Source organism: Cynara cardunculus, assembly GCF_001531365.2.
Source record: "Cynara cardunculus var. scolymus isolate 2C chromosome LG 14, CcrdV1, whole genome shotgun sequence".
Classification (NCBI taxonomy): Eukaryota; Viridiplantae; Streptophyta; class Magnoliopsida; order Asterales; family Asteraceae; genus Cynara; species Cynara cardunculus.
The window spans coordinates 676,530-699,134 of NC_037541.1; the positions used below are offsets into that span (position 1 = coordinate 676,530).

A 22,605-nucleotide genomic window follows, 5' to 3' on the forward strand; every position below is an offset into this window, starting at 1 on the left:
GATACATCTCGATGTTAATGTTTTGTTTTATTTATTTTTGTCTTAGTCGATGTCATAATACGGTTTTATGCGGTTTTGAGAAAACGATAATGTTTTATATTTTTGAATAAAATATAAATATGAAGATATCATTAAAAATTAATTTTTTTTTTGGTATTAGTACAAACTAATTATTTAAAATTTCTTCCCCTTTTTTGTATATTTTTTAAAATTAAATTTCTTATTTTTGGTTTAATAATGTAATTTTTTATAAGATAATAATTAAATATTTTGCTAGAACTCAATGATTATTCTAATTATATTTTAGATTTTTTATATTTAAAACGAGATGTTTATCCTTTATTTGATTATGTCTATTTGCAGTTTGTTATACGAATTCAAACATAAAGCTTTAGTAAATTGTACTTACGCATAATTTACTTGTAATATTGAATTTTATGTAATATGCATCAATAAACAATAATTCATGTATAAAAAAATAATTTTTAAGAGTTTTCGTTAAATACTTTATAATATAATATAGATATGTTAGAGATAGGGCATCTCCAACAGATTCCCTAAAATGGAGAAGTAAAAATTCAAAATCTTAAAAAAAAATAGTTTCATCTCCAACAGATTCTCTATTTTGGAGATTACACAATTAATTGTATTATTAAAATATTGGACTCATAAATATAGACTTGGGATCATGTGAGACCAGCCTGTTTTCGTGAGACCCGTGAGACCAACATTTTATAGTTGAAACTTTACAGCAAAATGCTGTGAAGGTGACTTTTTAAAACCTTCACATTCGACTTTTTTTAAACCTTCACAGTGTTTTTGCTGTGAAGGTTACGTGTAAAAATGTGGTCTCACGGGTCTCACGAAAACAGACTGGTCTCACGTGAACCCAACCCCATAAATATATTATCTCTCTCTTGAAATTTTAATTTCACGCAAATCTCATTGATATATTAAATAAGAAAATTATTTCTCTCTCATAAGTAATCATTTTTGGAAAAATCTTCAGATTTAGAGATTTTCATCTTCTCTCTCATACTTTTTCTGATTTGAAGAAAATTTTGAAGAATCTGTTGTTGCAAAATTATTAAAAATCTCCATTTGGAGATATTCTTATAGTCTACGTTGGCAGCCTGAGATTAGGTTTTGATAGTAGAATGTACGTATTTCTTCAGTTAGATTAAACTCAACATTGATTCAATAGTTCTACAAGTTTGACAAAACACAAAGGACAAATTGCATGAAAAAATAACGTACTTTAATTTGATTTCTATTTTGGTTAATATACTTTCAAAACTTAAATTTTAATATCTAAGATGTAAAGTTTTAAACATTTAAGTACTCGGGTAACCAGATGAATTTGATTCCTATTTTGTTATGTTGTGTTCAAATAAATCTATCAGTTTCCAGATGAATCTTGACTGTTAAGACATAAAACCAGTAATGGAGTCATGAATGCCATAACATGCAATGATGGATTCAGAATCTTCTATGACCGATGGCAAAAAAACCGTAGGTATGGCTTTACTGGGAGAAGATTTTGCTTTGCATCGTCCCTCCAATATACCATTTTTGTAAATTTCGCCCCTGTTTGTAAATTAACGAGCACTGCTGCTCTTATGAAACCCTAACCTCCTGACAGTCAATTACGACGCAACACACCGATGCTAATTATTGAGTATTGCAATGTTTACAACTGCATACAACATATTTCCTTACCTCTTTCGTTAACCACTGGAAGCAAATGTCACCTTTTACCCTTGTGGCCACGGAGGTTCAAATGCGGTGACTCCGGGCTACCTGCAAAGCAGGTGGTCGTTTTGGGATTAGTCGGCTCGCATAGCAGGTTGGATATCCAGGTTAATAAAAAAGTGTCACATTTTATTTTTATCATATAATGTTCTAACTCTATTTTTTCAAACATACTACTGACCTTACTTATTAACGCGACACAGAGACTTCCACCGCCATTTCTGCTATTTAATAATCAAACCCTAAAACATCTGTTAGATCCTATTTTATAATCATTAAACCCTATTACGAACATCTTTAATTTATACATGGTTAAATTTGTTACTGTATTTGTCTTTAATCTGTTTAGAATCCTGTTTACACAACTCAGTTCATAACCAATACAAAATCGAGCATGCAGATCCCAAAAACGCATAGTTTCTCCTCCAAAAATGACTTTTTCGGCTGGGGAACGTATTAAATATTTACCCAAGATCTTTGGACCGCTCCGCACTTGGCTACACAGCGTTTATCGTGGGCATGATAATTGGATTAACACTTTATCCGACAAAACCCTAGCAAACCGTCTCGTGTTTATGTTAAACATCATATCATCTAAACACGTCAGATGTATTTTTGGGACTTTATAGGAAAAAACTAAACTAACATGCCAAAAATGCAAACTAGTGGAATTTCGAAGGACCAAAAGTGAATAATATGTATATTCTATATACCCACTAGAATTAAAAACAAAAAACCCTGACACAATATAAGCCTTCTGTATATCTATAGATACAGCCTATAGATACAGTCGTAAGTCACACACACTCCCCTCTCTATCTCTCTCTCACACACTTTCTCTCTCTAAAGCCTCTGCAAGGAACTAAACCGCAGCTCCGTTTGCCTCACACATAAAGGACACGCAAAATGCCATCTTAGGGTTCTAAATTTTGGATTCTATGAAAGGTTTATCGATGAGAGTTTTTGCGATGAATTGTTTGTTTTTTGTTACGCCATCATCATCTCTCTAGGTTTTCTGTAAGAGTGGAGGATTGTGGCTGAGTTTTGTGCTTATTTACTTCCTACCGGTGATGGCGTCGTCTTCGGGGTCAACGAAGGTTTGCTTTAATTCGACGTGTAAAGAGGTTTTGGAAGTTCCTAGGCAAGGTTGGCTCTGCCGAACCGGAGACTTTGCCGACCTTTGCGATCGATGCTCGTAAATTCTTCTACTACTTGATTTTGATTTGTTTGTTCATAAAATGCTACTGATTATGTGTGTGTTGTTGGAAAATCTGGCGTTTAATCTGTTTCTGTTATGATGATGTTGTTGCTTGCATCGGAAGTAATATTTGTTTGATTTTTGGTGAATTTTTGCTGTATTTAGGTTTTTGAAATATGACTGGAGTGATACGATTAACGATTATGCGTCTGAACTGAATGTTAATTGAAGATTTTCACAGGTGTATGGTTCTGCATGATACTTTAAAAACCATGATGTGATTGGTTTAGACCTCTTAATGATTTTTGTTTCTGAAGAACAGTGTCTCTAGTACACATTTAGGTTTTGTTTTTATAGGCTTATCAAAGCAACAAAATGGTTGGGGGAGTGCTGAGAAATTGTTTATTAAGAGGTTTAAAATGGGAAATGAAAGCTTATTATCTTTAGTGACATAGTTTTCTGTAGATAGAACTCGGTACGATTGTACGAATTGAAAACATAAACCCTTAAATGATCCTTTTGTTTATGAAGTTGTATGCAATTGTACATAGTTGTCTTTGGTTGGTTAGGGTTGTTTTTTGTTTTTGGTAGGAAAAAGAGAGGTAGTAATGATGACAGATCCTATTATGGGAAGTTGTTATATGCCCACGAAAGATAAACGATGTTTTTGGTGTCTTGCTACATTTCAATCGATGTAGTTTTCTGAAATGTGAAGCAAGGGAAAAAACGAAATCATAGAAATGTGCATATTAATTTATGATCATTGAAGCATGACTGGTTTTTGGGTACATTTTCTACTGTTTATGTATGATGCTCGTGAACTCGTGTTTGGGTGCTTCCAATTTTACTTTGTTTCTTGTTGTTTTCCTTTTCTATAGTTTACTTTATAAAGCACTTCTGATCTTTGTCCGATTTGACTGTAGTTCTGCATTTAAAGATGGAAAATTCTGCGACACATACCATATGAATGCTTCTGGTTGGAGATGTTGCGAGTCTTGTGGAAAGGTTAAAAATCTATCAAGGCTAATTATCTGAATTAACATGTTTTTTTGGCATGTGGTAGTATCATGAATTCTTTTTCGCAGCGACATCTCTAATTCTTATGTGAAAAGTTGTCTTTATAACGACTCATTATGCCTTGCAGCAAATCCATTGTGGATGCATAGTATCATTTCATATGTTCATATTGTTGGATGCTGGAGGAATTGAGTGTCTAAATTGTGCAAAAACAGAATTCATCTTGGTAAGGATAATTACTTATTAACCCGACTTGTTAATTCTAATTGCATAATACATCGTTTGAAAACAAAGGCTTACACAAACATATATATATTCATAAGGTTAAAATGATACTCCCTCCGTCCGAAAAGAAGTGTCCACGTTTCTACTTTAGCTTCTCCCAAAATAAATCTCCACTTCCAAAAGTAAGTGCATACTTTCCAATTCTACCCTTAATCATGAGATGGAGAAATTAATTACTCTCTCTATTGTTAGGGGTAAAGTTGTCATTTAGTTAATTACAAAGTGTAATAATTACACATTTCTAAAAATGCGTCCCATTTCATCATGGACATTTACTTTGTGACGAAGGAAGTATCTTAAATTTGTAATATTGTTTCATTAATTTCTGTTTCCTTTGATTGATGTTTTGTGTTTTAGACACCGAATCCTACATGGCCATCCGCTTCTCACTTTCTCCAGGGACCTGCTGAAAGAATTAGAGATATCTCTTCGAAAAATTGGAGATCTATTTCTGGATCAGGTCCTGTACCATGGCGGCAAGCACCCAGTCTGTTCAATGCTTCTAAAGTTCAACCTGAATTTCAGTCGGTACTTGGTAGCATCGATAACCCTCTTGCAACAGAACAATTGTCTTCATGTTCTCTGGGTAAAAGTACAGCAAACGAGCCCTCTGAGAAATTAGTTAATGAAAGCTGGCAAGTTGGTGCATCAGAGATGGCTGCTGCTAGAGCCAGAGCCATTGGTAAGACCATATTATGTTAAATGGAGCATAAAAACTTGTTCACTGTTACCAAAATAAGTTTTACTTAACCTGCCTTTTTTGTTTCAGGAATCCAGTATGATGGTCAATGTAATTTGTTTGGAGATGTTCCTCGCCAATCTTTCTTCTATACCAATGAACTTCCGACCTCTCTTTCTAGTTTGCCAGCAAGAATGGTGGCACAAGATCAAAAAAGTGAAAAAGGAAAGGTATCTGGAATTCATGTTCAACATCTATGTCCTCTGCCATTGGTAGGGAAACAGTTCTCTAATAACAATGGATCTGGCCCATCTCTTGAAGCTCAGGCTCACAATGCAAAATCTAGAGGAGAAACACGGGGGAGGAATCAGCTACTTCCGCGTTACTGGCCCCGGATAACAGATCAAGAACTACAACAGATATCTGGAGGGTATCCTACTTTCAAAAGCCATTGTTGATTAGTGGAATATGTTTATTACTCCTCCGTATGTCCCAAAATAAAATTTCACAATGAAAAAGGCACACGATTTTAGAAATGTGATTATTACATTTTTTATGGGAAGAACCCCCCCAAAAAAGTGAAAAACTAAGGAACAACGTGTTAACCATTCATCTTGACCGTATGCACATGTGCATACCAGGAATTGAAGTTGTTTCTTGGTTTTATGCACACGTGCATGTTGGACAAATTGCTTACAGATTACTTGTATGCACATATGCATATCATCCAGATGAACATTTATCAAGGTGTTCCTCAATTTTTCATTTTTTTGCAGTTTTCTTCGGAACCTGACCCTACATTTTTAATCAACTAAATGACAATTGCACCCTTAATAATAAAGGGAGTAACAAATTTCTCCATCTCATAATAAGGGTACAATTTAAAAGTAGGCAGTTACTTTTGAAAGTGGACACTTATTTTGGAACAAACTAAAGTAGAAACCTGGACACCTATTTTGGGATGGAGGGAGTAATATTTAGCGGTTAGTAGTGCAAAAGGGCATTATTATGCAAGGTATATCTGGATTTTGACATTTGCGCAAATCATGCCCTCAAATGCTTTTTGATGATGATCCTATAGTAGCAGCAGGCATGTATGCTCAGTACTTTGTTGTTGCCTTTAACGCGGTGATAGTACAAATGCGAAGATTACTCCTTTGTTTGAAAAAGTGTTAAGTGCTAGTGATGCTGGGAGGATTGGGCGATTGGTGCTGCCAAAGAAATGTGCAGAGGTTAGTCTAATTATGGCCTAGTTACGAACTTATCTATCACATATTTTAATGTTCTTCACCACCCACCCACACACACATATATTGGGTCATGTTCTGGGGAAAACCGCAAAAAAATGAAAGACTGTGGAACACCCTAATAACCATTTATCTGGACGGTATACCCATGTGCATAAGCAATTTGTTCGGTATGCACATGCGCATATCATGCATACCGTCCAAATGAATAGTTACCAGGTTGTTCCTCATTTTTTCATATTTTTGGGGTTTTTCCCTTAACCTCTCTCTCTCTCTCTCTATATATATATATATATATATATACCATGGTACATATTGAATCTTATGATACAAAATTCTGGTTTTTGGTAATGGTGTGAATAAACTATACAAAACATAAGACGATATCTTCTGAGACTGTGATGGAATGGTTTTAAGTTTTTTTCATTTCTTGTACAGGCTTACCTTCCTCCAATTTCTCAGCCTGAAGGTTATCCCCTTGTAGTTCAAGATTTAAAGGGGAAGGATTGGGTGTTACAATTTAGATTCTGGCCCAACAATAATAGCAGAATGTATGTTTTAGAAGGAGTCACTCCTTGTATACAATCAATGCAATTGCAAGCTGGTGATACAGGTAAATGACACATGTCACTTGTCCTTTTCTTTATCAAGGCCTGAAAATTGATTTTCTTTTGTTGGAGTACCACATCGGCTAGACTTTGACCATTTCTTCTCAATATATGTTGGAACCTTCATCCTTTCCTCAAGGGCTCTTTCCGAGAGTAATCTAACGAGGTTCCACATATTCTCACATCTTTATACCGGGAAATCTTACCCAAAGGCGAGTAAACCAAGGATGTGAAATCTTTTGCTGCCTGCCTATTACAACATTCCCGTATAGTTAATTGGACAACCAGCCAATGTGAGATATAAACTTAGTAGGTCCAGGTTATTCTAAGTCAGTTTCAACCAAACGTCAAGGGGGTCTTGTCTTGTTTGTCAAGACCTCGACATTGATTTTCTTTTGGGACTCGTAAAACTCGCCCCCAAGATTAAAACTTCTCCCGCTTGCCCATTGATGCACTCTTGTGATTTACTGGGTATCCTGCAAGTGTGGAATTTGAACTCACAACCTCTTGGTTATTCTGGGTAAGCTTCAACCACTTGAGCAACCCCAGTTAGGCAAAGGTGTAGGTGCTAACATTTCTAATTATTACTCTTTCCGTTCCAGAATAAGTGTCCACATTTATATTTTAGTTTGTCCCAAAATAAGTGTCCACTTTGAAAAGCAAGTGCCACTTTCCAACTCTACCCTTAATTAAGATGGAGAAATTTATTACATCTATTATTAACAGTGCTCTAAAAGGCTCGCCGCAACAGTTGCCGTGGCACGCCGTGGCTCAAGGCTTGTGTCTCACGCCATGTTAAACTGTGGCACCCCATGGCCCAATGCGCAATTTTTGTAACGCTATATTTGATTTTTCTTACCATTTAATGTCTTATTTGTTAGTTTTTAATATATATAACCTACTTTGAATTGTTTAACATCATTGATCCATTGAGTAATAGGAGAAAACATATTTATATATTATTATATATGATATAGAGATTTTACGCCATAGGTCATGCCTTGAAAAAAGCGTGCCCTCGCCGTGGCTTCTAAGGCTTGAGGCTTGGCCTCACCGCAACGTCACACCTCACGCCATTTAGAACCTTGATTATTAAGGGTAAAATTGTCATTTAGTTAATCAAAAAGTATAATAATTACTCACTTCTAAAACTGCTTACCTTTTTCGTTGTGGACATTTAATTTGGGAGAAAGGAGTAGAAATTGTGGGTCTCATCTTAATTTGAGTTATGGGCATTCATTTTTTTTTGGTTCAGTAACATTTAGTAGGTTAGAGCCCGAAGGAAAGCTTGTCATGGGATTCAGAAAAGCGTCACTCGCTTCTCCATCTGACCAGGTAAGTCTACTTTTTAACAGTTTTGTGAACATAAATAAAGAGCATCTTCAGTTACTAAATTTCCTTGTTATGAAGCTAATTAAGTTCTTTTTATCGAATTGCTCAAATGTTCTTGCCTGCAGGGCAATGAAACAGTGAGCACAAGGAATGAAGATCCTTCGAAGGGTACTATCTCATTTAAGTCGAGAAATCCAGATGGTACATGGTCAGAAGTTGATAAAATTTCTATTCGTGCCAAGAGGAAGAAGGGGGCAAAAACAGGCTCAAACTGTAAACAACTTAAACTTAATGGCGAAGAGATACTTCAACTAAATGTCACTTTAGAACAAGTTCAAGAATTGTTACAACCCCCTCTTATTAATGCTCCCACCATCGTGGTAGTCGAAGGCGTTGAGTTTGAGGATTATCAGGTAATGGACGGTGCATTTCTTCCTTCTCTAGATAATAATCGAGTACGTTGTGTTAAATCATGGCTTGGAGCTAGATATTGTTGTGCATGATCTTGCTGCTCGTTTAGGGTGCGTTTGGTATCCAGACATGGTAGGGCAGAAAAGGATAGGACAAGACAAACAACTGTTCAGCTTTTGGTAAGACATAACAGATGAAATGACCAATTTATCCCTAATGAGTTTATATATTTTGGTTAATGTATATAATTTATTAAACTATAATAAAATAAATATTTTTATAACAAAATATATCATTAGAAAGTTTTTGTCAAGACAATTAAAATGACAATAAAAGAACAGGTTTATGTAGTTTCTAGTTTTTATTTTATACCCTTTCTGTATTATTTTTTATTATTAATATTTAATAAATCACATAAATAATCAAATGTTAGAAACCATACAAAAATAATATTTCAAGGACAGTAAAGTGAAAGTTTAAAGAACATAAAATACAATAAATAAAATTTAAAGAGTGAAGATAATGTAAAGAAGGAGACGTGTTTGATGTTTTAGAAGAGTATTTAGGTTTTATTTTGATGTTATATTTGTAAAATATAGGTCTTTTCACCCTTTTCCATGGGGTGGGGGTGGAACACGCCTGTTTAACTCTGTTCCACATAAAAGTCCTTCCAGACGTGGAACAGTGATTCCTATTATGTTTTGTCCTGTCTTGTGGTATGCAGATGGGACAAAATTGGACTGGCGAGAGTGGGATAGGCGGGTGAAAGAATTGTCGAAGGTAATAGGGATTTAATTTGACATGTGCAGTTCAATAATTTACTGAACTTGTCTTATCTCCCTGATTCTTGTTCCACTTGTCCTGTCCCAGTCTATGGTTGCACCGAACATGGGACAGCAGGTTTTTGTTCTGTTTTGTCCCGTCCCACTCAGTCCCTGTCTTGTCCCAGTCTATTGTCACACTGAAAGTGGGAGAACAGGTTTTTGTTCCGACCCACATACCAAAACCACCCTTAAATTTTATCTGTTGGATGTCGAAATCATTGATAACAAGATTCTTTCTTGTGTTCTTTTGACATTATTCAATGTAACAGGAGGCACCAATTATAGGAAGTCCTGCAATTTTTTCAACAAATCATCAGGGGTAAGTTGACTACTAAAATATTAATCAAGTTTTTTTTGGTTATTCCAAGAGTTTGTACAAGTTTCTTCTACCCTACCTGGCTACCAGATCTATTTGTTCAATGGAGGTCAAACCGACACCAGAACGTCTTCAGCATATGCTTCCTATGATTAATCACGGTACACATCACTTCTGACATATTGTGTATTGTGGTGTGGTAATGTGTTCTTTTTTGTCCCAAAATAAGTGTCCATATTTCTATTTTAGTTTGTACCAAATAAGTTCCACTGTCTACTTTTCAATTCAACCCTTAATTATAAACCAAATAAAAAAAGTACCATTATACAAACCTACAGGGGAGGTGAATAGAGTGAGTGAGTGCAGGCCCTCGTAGTACGAGCTGTATGGATTTGTGTTCCGTTCGGTGATAACGATGTTATTTAGTAACACACTGAGAGGTCATTTAAGGGGCCTAAACCCCAGTTTTAGAAGGGCTCAAGTAGGTTCCTATATTAACGTTGACAAAAGACATTTTGTCTCAAGTCAACTTGTTTATAGAATGCTTTTGTTTCCTTTAAAGGTCAACCCTTATCTCATTGATCTCCCTTCGCTCATCAATGTCGAGTTGGTACTATCCAACCATAGATGGCATTGGCATCCAATGCTAAGGCACCCTACGTTAACCTAGTCAGCTTACAAAGCAAAAGTACAATCCTATAAGTCTTATCTTTTTGACAAATAAGGAATTTTTTATTAAATAAAGCAAAAACGGCTCCCATAGAAAGTACATAATGGAAATGTGCAACCACATAACAGGTATCATGTAGAGCAATGTCTAGCCCAGAATTTTCCGGAACTATGCCAGTGAGTCCCCCTATGGTGAACAAAAATATGGACCCTACAGCAAATAACATGGGTGTTTTGTATTGTATCGAACCCCCCCACATGGTAGCGATCCAACTAAAGATTTTGATTCCAGTGGGGACAACTGTGATCAAGGTAGCTGCAGTGAAGTAAGCACGGGTATCAACGTCATAGAAACTTTAGCCTACAGGTTCTTGCGTCAGGAACAAGAACCCGGCGAGGAATAGCATCCACCAAGTACATAGGGTTAGGTAGTCTTGAAGTAGAAATGGTAGTGACTAACAATCACCTAATTCCTTATCCTGACTCTGTATCCCACAGCAAAACTCGACGGCTATAGACAAGAAGGCTATGTGCCATTACCCCTCGGTAATTATTCCTCTAGCATATGAACTAAAGACAGATGTAAGTTATAATTCTGCGAGAAAGAAATACAATGTATTCATTCTCTAAGTAGCACCACAAAACCATAGTTGTGCACTTTGATCAAACAAATAAATCTCACTTGAAGAGGGGTCTGGGGTGGGCGAGATGTACGCAGACCTGATCTCGACCCAAGTAGTAGAACGGTTGTTTCCATTAGTGAATTAAAAATATGGAAAAAGAACATAAGAAAATTATCTGAAAAAACGAAGTTGAAAACAATAAAGTCAAGCATAGTTCCACCCTTAATTATGAGATGGAGAAATTCATTGCTCCCGCTATTGTTATGGGTATATTTGTTATTTGGTTAATTAAAAAGTGTAATAATTACCCATTTTTTAACTATGTGCCTTTTTCATTGTGGACATCTATTTCGGGATGAATGGAATATAATATTTCATATATAAGGAAAGTTTACATGAGAACCATAAATATATTGAGAATCTGGAAACCAACTATTTCATGTATTATTCATTATGAATAATTTATCATCATGAATATCCATCACGATATTCATTATGAATAATGCATGAATAGTTGGTTTTGAGGTTCTCAAACTATTTACGGGTTCTCATTTGAATCCGCCTGTTTCAGCTTTTCATAGCTTTTGCTAATCTATCTGCCTTTTTGTTTCACATGCAGCATCTTCTAGGAACATTAATTCAGAAAATCCAGAACCGGTTAAGATGATGGATGGGCTTGATGCACTTGCTGACTTGGCAATCCAGGATGGCGAGGCCATTCCGACATTGTCTCAGGCCACCACAAGACACCCCCGCCATAGACCCGGATGCACCTGTATTGTCTGCATTCAGTCGCCAAGCGCCACCAAGCACAAACCAACATGCACCTGTAACGTCTGCCTAGCGGTTAAGCGGTTTACTCAAACCCCGATGGTTCTCCATGGCTCAAAAGATTCGGAGAAAGAAGCCGGAAATTCTGTTCGGGTTCCGAGTCAAGTGCCGTATGCCGACATTCTCCGGCATACCCAGACGGGAAATAGTGGTCATGACCACAAAACAGCGGCCGGTGGAAGTTCTGAAAACAATCCAGATGGAGAAAAACCATCCACCCCTTTCAAAAGTCAAAATATCGACTTGAATACACAACCCGAGCGGGAGGAGGAATCTTCTTCTCCGGTTTTGGAATCTATCGGGATCACGAGTTTAGCGCCAGAACCGACACAAAGATGCATACGACAGATGAAGCTATCAATCAATGGCATCACCGATGGCAATCATGCTTTATAAACAGCAACTTTTTCTCTCTGTTTATTAGCTAACAACTGTTATCATTCGGGAAGATAGATCTTTTTTCCAGATATTGCTGTATATTCATGGTGGTGGCGGCATGGCGGGTGGTGGCGGCGCTATGGCGATGGTGGTGGTTAGGTCGAAGCTAATTTTGGTATGCGAGTAGGAGCTCACCTTGCTGCTCATCGGTAAGAAAATGCATTATAAAAGCTTTGTTAAGTTATATATACTTTCGTATATCTAAACAAGATCGTAGAAACTAACTTATGACGTTCTCTAGATTCATCGAAGTACATAATTTCTAGGAGTAATTACAGTTTTTTCGGTTTCAAATGCAATTAATTAGATTTTAAGTCTAAAGGGGTTCTTATTGCATAATTTACATGATCACACGCTTGGATCGTATTTTAGTGTTCGTTGGGAAGAGGAACGAAGGTTGCTTTATAAGGAATTGTATACCGCCTCTACCATACGCGTCTTGAAACCGTGAGTCCAGATGTGTGGACAAAGCAACCAATATCTGGTACGGTTGGTTTGGGATGTTACAGAAGCATTATACTGTTTGGTGTTCGGTATTATCGTGAAAGAATGTGGTTGCATCAAATGCAGCAATTCGTACCGGTCTTGATCCTTCATGTTATGGAACTTCAGAAGGTCTAAACCGGGATCTAGGTGACCCTATGTTTCTTGACTTGACGAAATGAAATACCAGTATGTGACCATCGGTTAGACTTGGGTCATTTTTGTTCATTATATATTGGAGCCTCTTTCTCTGCTAAAGGATTTTTTTGGGAGTCGTGTAATGGGTTTTCATATATTTTGCCATGGTATCAGAGCTGATATCTACCACTCTAGTGGTTCGACACCTGGAACAATCTGTACTCGTCTAGTACCCTTTCAACGCTTTGGATAATTTGTACTCGTCTAGTGTCTATTGGAGACCGCGGTAGAGTCCCCCACAACATTCTACTCGATTTTTTTATTTTTCTTGTGTTAAGAGTCTGCATCGGTTAGACGTGGAGTAATTCTCCTCAATATACGATGAAACTCTAATCCTCCTCGATATATAATGAACCCTCCTTCGTCTACTAAAAGGTTCTTCTGGAGAGTAATCTAATAAAGTTTCACATATTTTTAGGATTGCAATCGCAAAACGTCCTAGAAAACTTGCCAGGCCTCCTTTTTTACTGGTCTATGATGCTAGTTGAGATGTTGGCCAAGTAAGCTAAGAGAGACACTCTTAGGGGTCGTTTACCGAACACTTATTCGGTAAGTGCTTATCGGTAAAATTCAACACTATCACTCTCTTACCCTGTAAGATTTTTGTCCACCAGAACGGCATTGGATGCAACAATTTACCCGGTAAGTACTAACCGTGGTAAGAGTCGTTCTCACTTACCGGATAAGACTCTCGGTCCTTGCCTCGCTCTTACCGAGTAAGATTTTTGATCCTTTGCCATTTTCATCCGATAAAGTAATAACGTTTGTCGTAAACTGCTACTTATTCACTTATTATTTGAATCCATTTGAATTAAATAGTAAAAAAATATAGTAGATTTAGAAAGTAAAGAGGAAATTGATTTAGAATTTAGAGTAAACTACAAATTTGGTCCCTATGGTTTGTAGAAAATATCACTTTTTGTTCCTATAGTTTTGAAATTATTAGATAGCCATCATGGTTCGTAAAAACGTTCAGCTTCGACCTCTTCTTTCAACAACAGTTCGAAATTTCCGTTAAATGAAGGGAATTTATCTTTTTATCAATTTTTTTTGTCTTTTACTTGGTCAAAATCGATTTTATATATTTCGGTTCCTTGGTTTTTTAGCGGGTAAAAGACAAAAAAATTGATAAATGATGAAAATGTCCCTTATATTAATGGAATTCTTTTAATGGCCATTAGAATAAGGGATCAAATCCAAATGTTTTTACAAACCATGATAAGTATTTTGTAATTACAAAACTGTAAGGATAAAAAAGTGTTATTTTGACAATCCATAAGGACCAAAATTGTAGTTTACTCTAGAATTTATCATCATGATGTTTCTCTTTTTATTTTGTTATTATTTATTTAAATAAAATGGAAATATTAAAATAAATATCACTAATTTTGAAAAAAAAAGGAGATGGAGTAATGGGTAAGGCAAAACTTGATAGAAATGGGTGTCATTCTCTTTATATCCCAACAATTATGCTCTATGTCTATTGTTTATAGAGGAATGGAGCTTTCATACCATTTTCACATGTCACCATTCAAAATTGATACTTCATCTTTCTTTTCTTGACGCCTTTTAATAACAACCATAACTAATATTTGGACCCACTCTTACTTCACCATCACAACCCCACATATACATACATATATATATATATATATATATATATATATACACACACATATATAGACTTGGGATCATGTGAGACCAATGATTTTTCATAAGACCCGTAAGATCAATTCTCAACCATTGGATTAGATCTACATTCGTCAGATCTGAACATTCATAAATGCCACGAGACTTCTCAATAATCACAAAATTGCCACTGTGCAACTTTAGATCTTTAGCTTATAAAGTTGATCAATGAACATAAATTGGTCTTATGGGTCTCACGAAAAACCCTTGATCTTACATGAACCCAACCCTGTATATGTATGTATGTATGTATATAGACTTGGAATCATGTGAGACCATGGGTTTTTCGTGAGACCCGTAAGACAAATTCTCAACCCTTGGATTAGATCTACAATCTGAACATTCATAATCACAAAATTGCCACAAGACTTCTCAATAATCACAAAATTGCCACTGCACAACTTTAGACCATTAGATCATTAGCTTATAAAGTTGATCAATGAACATAAATTGGTTTTATGGGTCTCACGAAAAACTCTTGGTCTCACGTGAACCCAACCCTATATATATATATATATATATATATATATATGACGGATAATATGAGAAGAAGAGTTAAGATGAGAAGGTAGGAAGATATTTAGAGCTTTGATCATTTTTAATCTCAAAATCATCCATGAATTGCACTTGATATGTGGATTAATCTGGTGCATCTCATCCTAATGTGTATCCAAGTGTGAAGATCTATTCTTACCATAACTTTCATTCTCATATGATCTCAAGTCTTTATATGTTTAGGAGACTAGCTTGTTTTTGTGAGAACCATGAGGCCATAAAATAATACTGAAACTTCATAGTAAAATATTGTGAAGGTAAAAAAAACTCTGAACATTTACAACAAAAACACTGAGAAGGTTCGATGTTATTTAGGTGGTCTCATGGATCTCATAAAAATAATTTGGTCTCACATGATCCAAAGTCTCTCTTTACACACACACACACACACACACACACACACACACACAYAYATATATATATATATATATATATATATATTACAGAATGTCTATTCAAATTGTGGCTATCTAATGATAAAACAAATCAAATGAATATAGTATATCCTACTTGAAATTAGGGGCTATTATATTAAATAATCATACAAGGGAAAAAGTTATATTTTTTAACCACCCTCAATTTTTTTCCTCACAAAATAGTCAAGAAACAAAAAGTCAATGTCCTAAGGCACTTTTCCTCGCGATTTGTGACAAAAGTGGGCCCAGAACACTGCACTCTGTGGCATTGCAAAGACATTGCTTCAACGCACAAAAAACAAGCCAAAATCGTAGCTTGTGGCACCGCAAGAAAAAGTGTCCTGCAGCATTGACTTGCAGTTTCTTGATTGTTTTATAAAAAAGAGTTAAGAGGTAACTGTTTTTGTAAAAACCACTGCTTGCAAATATTTAAGCAAAAAGGTTTCGACAAAAAAACTAGTATGTAGTAAACAACAAAAAACTATGTAGTGTGAAACATAGAAAATGTAAAACGTTAAAATATTACCAAAACACCTTTGATCTAGCGGTATCGTAGCATTTGGCTTCCTAGGAGGTCAGAGGTTCAAACCTCACCAAAAGTGAGGAGGGTGTGTGAGTTTGTTTGTTGTATTTGTCGTATATAAATATTATGTACTTAAAAAAAAGATGTTAAAATACTAGTATTTAGAACTATATATCTTGAGATATGTACATTTTATAAATTTGTAGAGATTCAAGATGGTATTTTCTAGATGTTGAAGCGAATTTTAATACGCAACAAATACTGCATGATGTAAGTCATATCATTATCGTACTGTGTTTGTATCATTTTGTTATCTGAATGGATTGACAAAATAGGAATACGAAACTTACACAAACATCAATTAATCATATCAGTAGTTTCGTTTAGAATTGCATGGTTGTGCCTTCAACATCGAGCATGGCACTCCACGAAGGACCTCGCAGACTACACGTATTTGACTTTTTAATTTTAAGTACACGTCTCAGACCTAGATGAGATAGATTTAGGGCTCGTTTATCAAGCTCTTACTGTGGTAAGCACTTACCAAGTCATATTATCTTACCTAATGTATATGATAGAGACCAAGAATCTTACCCAATAAAAGCGAAAGCAATGATCGAGAGCCCTACCCGGTAAGTGAGGGCAAAGAATCTTACCATAGTTAGTGCTTACTGGATAAATTGTTGCATACAGTACTGTTTTGATGGACTAAGATTTTACCTGGTAGGTAAGTAACTGATAGAGTTGAATTTTACCGTTGGTAAACAGACCCTTAATATATATTCATGCAAAAACATATTAGTTTTAATTATATTTTATTTAATAAAAAAATGTGTATAATAAAGGAATTTGCTACAAAATTTTAAAAAAACATGCAAACAATTAAAAGTATATTTAATTATTTACACAATCTTAGGGTCGTTTACCAAATGCTTACACGAGTAAACGTTTATCAAGTAACATTACCTCACCGGATGAATATAGTAAAGACCAGAAATCTTACTCGATAAGAGCGAGACAAGGACCAAAAGTCTTACCCGGTAAGTGAGTGCGACGACTCTTACCATGATAAACGCTTACTGGGTAAATTGTTGCATACAATGTTGTTTTGGTGGACTAAAATCTTACCCGACAAGTACATAATAGTGTTAAATTTTACAGGTAAACACTTACCGGGTAAGTGTTTGATAAATGGCCCCTTAAAGTTTATTAAAATGAAACTGAAATTATATATATTTAATAAATTATAGAAGAAAACACTAATAAAATTAGGTTTGTAGGACATTAAAAGTGCTCTAATATGTTACTTTATATGACTTAAGTTTATAAGACAAGACATTTGTGTGTCCTATAAGAGTATTGTAACAAGTTTATATGATGCTTTTGGACGTCTTCTAACTTTTAAGACACTTCCGAAACAAAATGTCATATTCGTCATTTTATAAGACCCTTTAAGACAATAAAAACATCTTTTTACAGTACATTTGTATTGTAGGGGTGTTCACGGTTTGGCTCGATTCGTAGGGAAAATGTGAACCGAACCGCATTAGGCAGATATCTGGTTACCAAAATCGAAACTGAACCACATGATGAACCGATCCAATCCAATCCAATCCGAACCTTACCGAACCGAAATGTCGTATAAAAATGTCCAAAAGTGTCCTAAAAGGACGAAAAGACACCAAAAAACGTTATATAAGCTTATTATAACACTTACTAGTTTGTAATCATATAAACTAGTCTATAAGGACATTCAAACATTTTGAGTGTCCGATAAACCCGAATTTGTTGTAGTGACAAATCAATCTGAACCGTTAATCCATTGTAACCACCCAATTTTCTATGTTTTAAAAAAAACATTATTTAAATAATTATAAACCAAAATTTATTTAATTATATGATACATGTGAAAAGGATGGAAGTAATACCATTTTTGGCAAAAAAAAGAATACATAATGAAGAGCTCCTTTTTGTATATAGGATTAATGAGGCATTTCCTTTGCTTTTTTATACAACCTATAAAAGCCATGAAAGAAAGCCACCTTTATATATATATATATATATATATATATATATATATATATATATATGGGCCCATTCAAGGGAGAACTGATTAGTTTGTGGTAACTGTGACTCTGTGAGATTCAATCTCAACCACAAATCAATAGATAAATTAGAAAATTAATAATTATGGTAGTTTGAGTTAAAATTATAATTAGAGGGCTTTTTAGGTATTTAAAAAAAAAATCCTATCCCCTCTCTCCTATTTCATCTCTCCGACCTCCAATCTTCGGCCTCCGGTGAACATTAATCCGGCAGGTATCAAGTAATCATAAAGATACACAATGTGATATACTGTGATACCATTGCGATACCAACTATGATACCAACTCAAACCTTCAAAACAAGGATACACAATGTGATACCCATTGTAATATAATGTGATACCGATTTCACCGGAGGCCGGAGATTGGAGGTTAGAGATGAGAGAGGAGGAGAGATGAGTTTTTAAAAAAAATACCAAATATGCCCTCTAATTATAATTTTAACTCAAACTACCATAATTATTAATTTCCTAATTTATCCGTTGATTTGTGGCTGAGATTGGATCTCACAGTTACCACAAACTAATCGGTTCTCATTTGATTAGGCCCCTATATATATGTATATATAGATATGTGTGAGAGAGAGAGAGAGAGAGAGAGAGAGAGAGAAAGATCGTGTGAGAAAGAGAATAAATGTGAGAAGTGTAAAAATGGATCTGGACCTTGATCACCTTTAATCTTCTAAGGATTGTTTTTGATAGGGGATTGATGCGATGCATCTCATCATAATGTGAATCTAAGAGTGAGAATCACTTTTTAAATTTCTTACTTTCGCTCTCTTTCTCGTCGGAACTCAACCCTATAATATAGATTTGGGATCAGGTGAGACCAGCTTGTTTTCGTGAGACTTATGAAACCACCTAAATGACACTAAACCTTCACAGCAAAACATTGAGAAGGTAAGCATTCATAGTGTTTTTGCTGTGAAGGTTCGAAGTTTTTTTACCTTCACAATGTTTTGCTGTGAAGTTTTAGTGTTATTTTGTTGTCTCACTTGTCTTACGAAAACATATTGATCTCACGTGAACTCAACCGTACACACACACACACATATCATCCGATTTCAACATCGTTGATCAATTTAAATCATCTTTTGCAAAAAAAAAAGACGTATGGACTTACAGTTATTTCTTACACCAATGCAATGTCACTCGTATTTCAAAAGCTATATCCACCGTTACGTGGAAATTATTTTATAATTTGTGTGGATGCTCTAAAAACATAACCAAAATCAGAAGGAGCGGATTACAGTTTTCATGAATATATCTGGTTTGTGAAAAGATTTTAGAGAGAGATGATGAAACCAGACAGTTTGTTAACATTTTTTAAACCCAAGTTTTAAAAAGAATTAATATCAACAGACATCGAATATCTGTTAACATGTTACAGAAGCTGATTCTTACCAATTGATATTATTTGAGTATAAGATATTATTCTCGATTTAAAATGTTTAGTTCTATGATTTCACAATATGTGACACATTTGGATTTAAAAGACCATGAAAAATGACTATCTTACCCCTAAACTATCATAAATGATAACAAAAAGGGTTAAAACGTTATTTGCCCAAATCAAAATCAATCACCATGCGGAAATCCATAAATAACACATAAATCCAATCGACAAATATACAAATTAAAAAGGAAACCAAACCACAAGGGTGATGCGTGATTGATTTGAGCTTGAGCTCCAAAGGTAAAAAGTGCCTGGAGGTCTCATGTTCATATCCAAGGAGGAATAAAAATCTCCTTGTTGCCACGAATGTTCAAATACAGTGACTCCGGGCTACTTGCAAAACAGGTGGTCGCTCTGGAATTAATCGGATCGCATAACGAGTTGGATATCCATGTTAACGATAATAAAAAAAAGGAAACCAAATGAACCCAGTTAAATCACTAAATAGAGTTTGGAAAAGACGAGACGTATGCCTACATTTTTCAGTCGTAAAAGTAAAAAGATCGTTAAGGTTTTACATAAAAAGGGATTATAATTCACAATTATTGAAGATAATTACCAAACAAGACATTGTAATGAGAAAATTACCTGATAACCATCTAAAACATATAAGAAAGCAAAACAAGTGTCTGGTTCAAACGAAAACGGTGACCAAATAAGACATCACGAGAACGATGAAATCACATGTGATTTTACACTAAACTTACATGTGATTATGCACTGACTTCGACCATGGGACCAAACCCCTGTGCATCCATGCATTGACCTTGTTCAGTAATCACATGTGAATTTATACTAAACTTACATGTGATTATGCACGACTTTGGCCATGGGCCCAATCCCTTGTGCATCCATGCATTGACCTTGTTCAATGATCACATGTGAATTTATACTAAACTTACATGTGATTATGCATGACTTTGGCCATGGGCCCAGTCCCGTGTGCATCCATGCATTGACCTTGTTCAGTAATCACATGTGATTCCAATGTAAAATCAGATATAATTTTATCATTATCAGATTTCGTTATTTTGACCCTGTTCTCGTTTAACTGTTTATGAAAAAAAAGATGCAAATATATAAGTTATAGTGATAGAAATAATATTAGAAAAAGAAGTCAATCAATCATTGGTGCTAATCAATCAACTTTGCTTCCATGAGTTGTATTCTGAGTTGCCCAGGGGCAAAATGGTCATTTGGCATAAGAAGAAAACACTCAGAAAGCTTGAGGACCATTGGATCATCCATTACCAGGAATAGAAGAATCTTGAGAATTCCAATTTTGACCTCCTCACATCTTCCCTCTTGATCACCAATGGAGAAGATTATTGGGCACATGCAAAGATCTCAGCCCTCCCTTCTTCCTCTGTCATTAAATCCACATAATTAGACAACTCATATGCTTGCTTTTTAACCACAATAAATACACACCCATTAACTATATATATATATATATATATATATAGCCATAGGATCAACCTATTTTTGTGAGACGCGTGAGACCACTTTTTTACATTTGAAACTTCACAGCAAAACGTTGTAAAGGTAACATTCACAGTGTTTTTGCTGTAAAAGTTCGGCTCTTTTTTTTACCTTCACAACGTTTTGTGCAAAGTTTCAAGTGTAAAAAATTTGTCTCACGAAAACAACCTTGTCTTACATGATCCCAAATCTCTCTCTCTCTCTCTCTCTATATATATATATATATATAAAGGAAGAATCATGCGAGAAATGCGAGAAAGCAATAAGTTTCAATATCATATATGATTACACTTCTTTGTGTATGCTTAATCATATATAATTAAGCGTCTATGTGTTTAATCATATATGATTAAGTTTGTGTATTATGCATATAATCATATATGATATTGAAACTTCTTGTCTTCTCGCAAAATGTTTAGTTTCTCGTTTGAATTTGTTCATATATATATATATATATATATATATATTCTCGCAAAATGTTTAGTTTCTCGTTTGAATTTGTTCATATATATATATATATATATATATATACACACACACATTGGATGATAATAAAAAATATATTTTGTTACATGATTATTTTTCCATAAAAAATCATGTAGAAAAATACTTTAAATCAGTTCTCATAAATTTATAACATTTTTGTGGTTTATATTTGATTTAGCCTCTACACACACACACACACACACACACACACACACACATATATATATATATATATATATATATAGAGGGATGTTATTCTACWCCMTTTGCCATTCCTACACCCTATACAACCCTCATCTCAACCATTCAATTTTTAATCAATTAATTGTTTCCTAATATAAAGTATTAATCATAATTAATAAACTATATTTATATTCCATAAATATTCAAATCATAATAAATAAACTCCAATCATTTCTATAAATATCTCAATTAATTGAGTTGCAAAGGTTGTACAAATGCACAAGATTGTAAAAGAAATATACCCTATATATATATATATATATCCTTTATAATATGTTTTTGCACTCTACCTTGTTGGTTCAATGATGATCATGAAGGAGGTAAATTGTGTTTTAAAGGCAGGTGAGTGGTACATAAAGTTGAAAACCTGAGTGTCATTATTCAGCAAGAATGTCCATCTTCTTACGCATTACACTTTTATGGATATGACCTTAAATGAGTTTTTAATTAAATTAATGATGTAATACGCATTTTAAAGAAAAAACTACCATCTAATCATGTCAAAGTCATGGATTTAATTAAAATTGGGGTTTTCTAACCCCACCCCCTCCTATTTCTTTTCTCCTACATTTTCTATACCCCCACCTATATAATACAATAAAATAATTAAAATTTATTTATTTTATTTTTCATTTTTAACCCTTTAATATTTTTAGTTTTTACCCTTCATCTTTTTAAATATTTTTCTATTGTACCCCCTAGGTTTTTTTATCTATACTATAATTACATATATTAATTAA

The 22,605-nt window shown here is 34.6% G+C and overlaps 1 protein-coding gene and 1 long non-coding RNA gene across 5 annotated transcripts in view; one reads left to right on the forward strand and one right to left on the reverse strand.

Annotated features, from left to right (window-relative positions):
- The first annotated feature begins 2,532 nt into the window (after positions 1 to 2,532).
- On the forward strand, positions 2,533 to 13,564 carry LOC112526578 (B3 domain-containing protein Os07g0563300). 4 transcript variants are annotated; one of them, XR_003070615.1, is made up of 14 exons: positions 2,533 to 2,947; positions 3,874 to 3,955; positions 4,095 to 4,193; positions 4,291 to 4,374; positions 4,610 to 4,934; positions 5,022 to 5,361; positions 6,067 to 6,163; positions 6,617 to 6,791; positions 8,042 to 8,121; positions 8,244 to 8,531; positions 9,623 to 9,672; positions 9,760 to 9,830; positions 11,581 to 12,379; positions 12,603 to 13,564. XR_003070615.1 is itself a non-coding variant. In XM_025136926.1 (14 exons), exons 1-14 carry the CDS (start codon positions 2,823 to 2,825, stop codon positions 12,186 to 12,188), a joined length of 2,328 nt encoding a protein of 775 aa, XP_024992694.1. In that variant the 5' UTR covers positions 2,533 to 2,822; the 3' UTR covers positions 12,189 to 13,564. The 4 variants fall into 4 exon arrangements, 3 of the variants coding, with proteins under 3 accessions (XP_024992694.1, XP_024992692.1, XP_024992693.1); XM_025136926.1 differs by having other exon boundaries at positions 5,022 to 5,161; positions 5,258 to 5,361; positions 11,581 to 13,564; XM_025136924.1 differs by having other exon boundaries at positions 11,581 to 13,564.
- A 6,543-nt stretch (positions 13,565 to 20,107) lies between these two features.
- Positions 20,108 to 22,605, reverse strand: part of LOC112526792 — a 5,160-nt gene continuing 2,662 nt past the window's right edge. The window contains exon 2 of the long non-coding RNA XR_003070651.1: positions 20,108 to 21,020. This is a non-coding gene — a long non-coding RNA (uncharacterized LOC112526792). The remainder of the gene's footprint in view (positions 21,021 to 22,605) is intronic.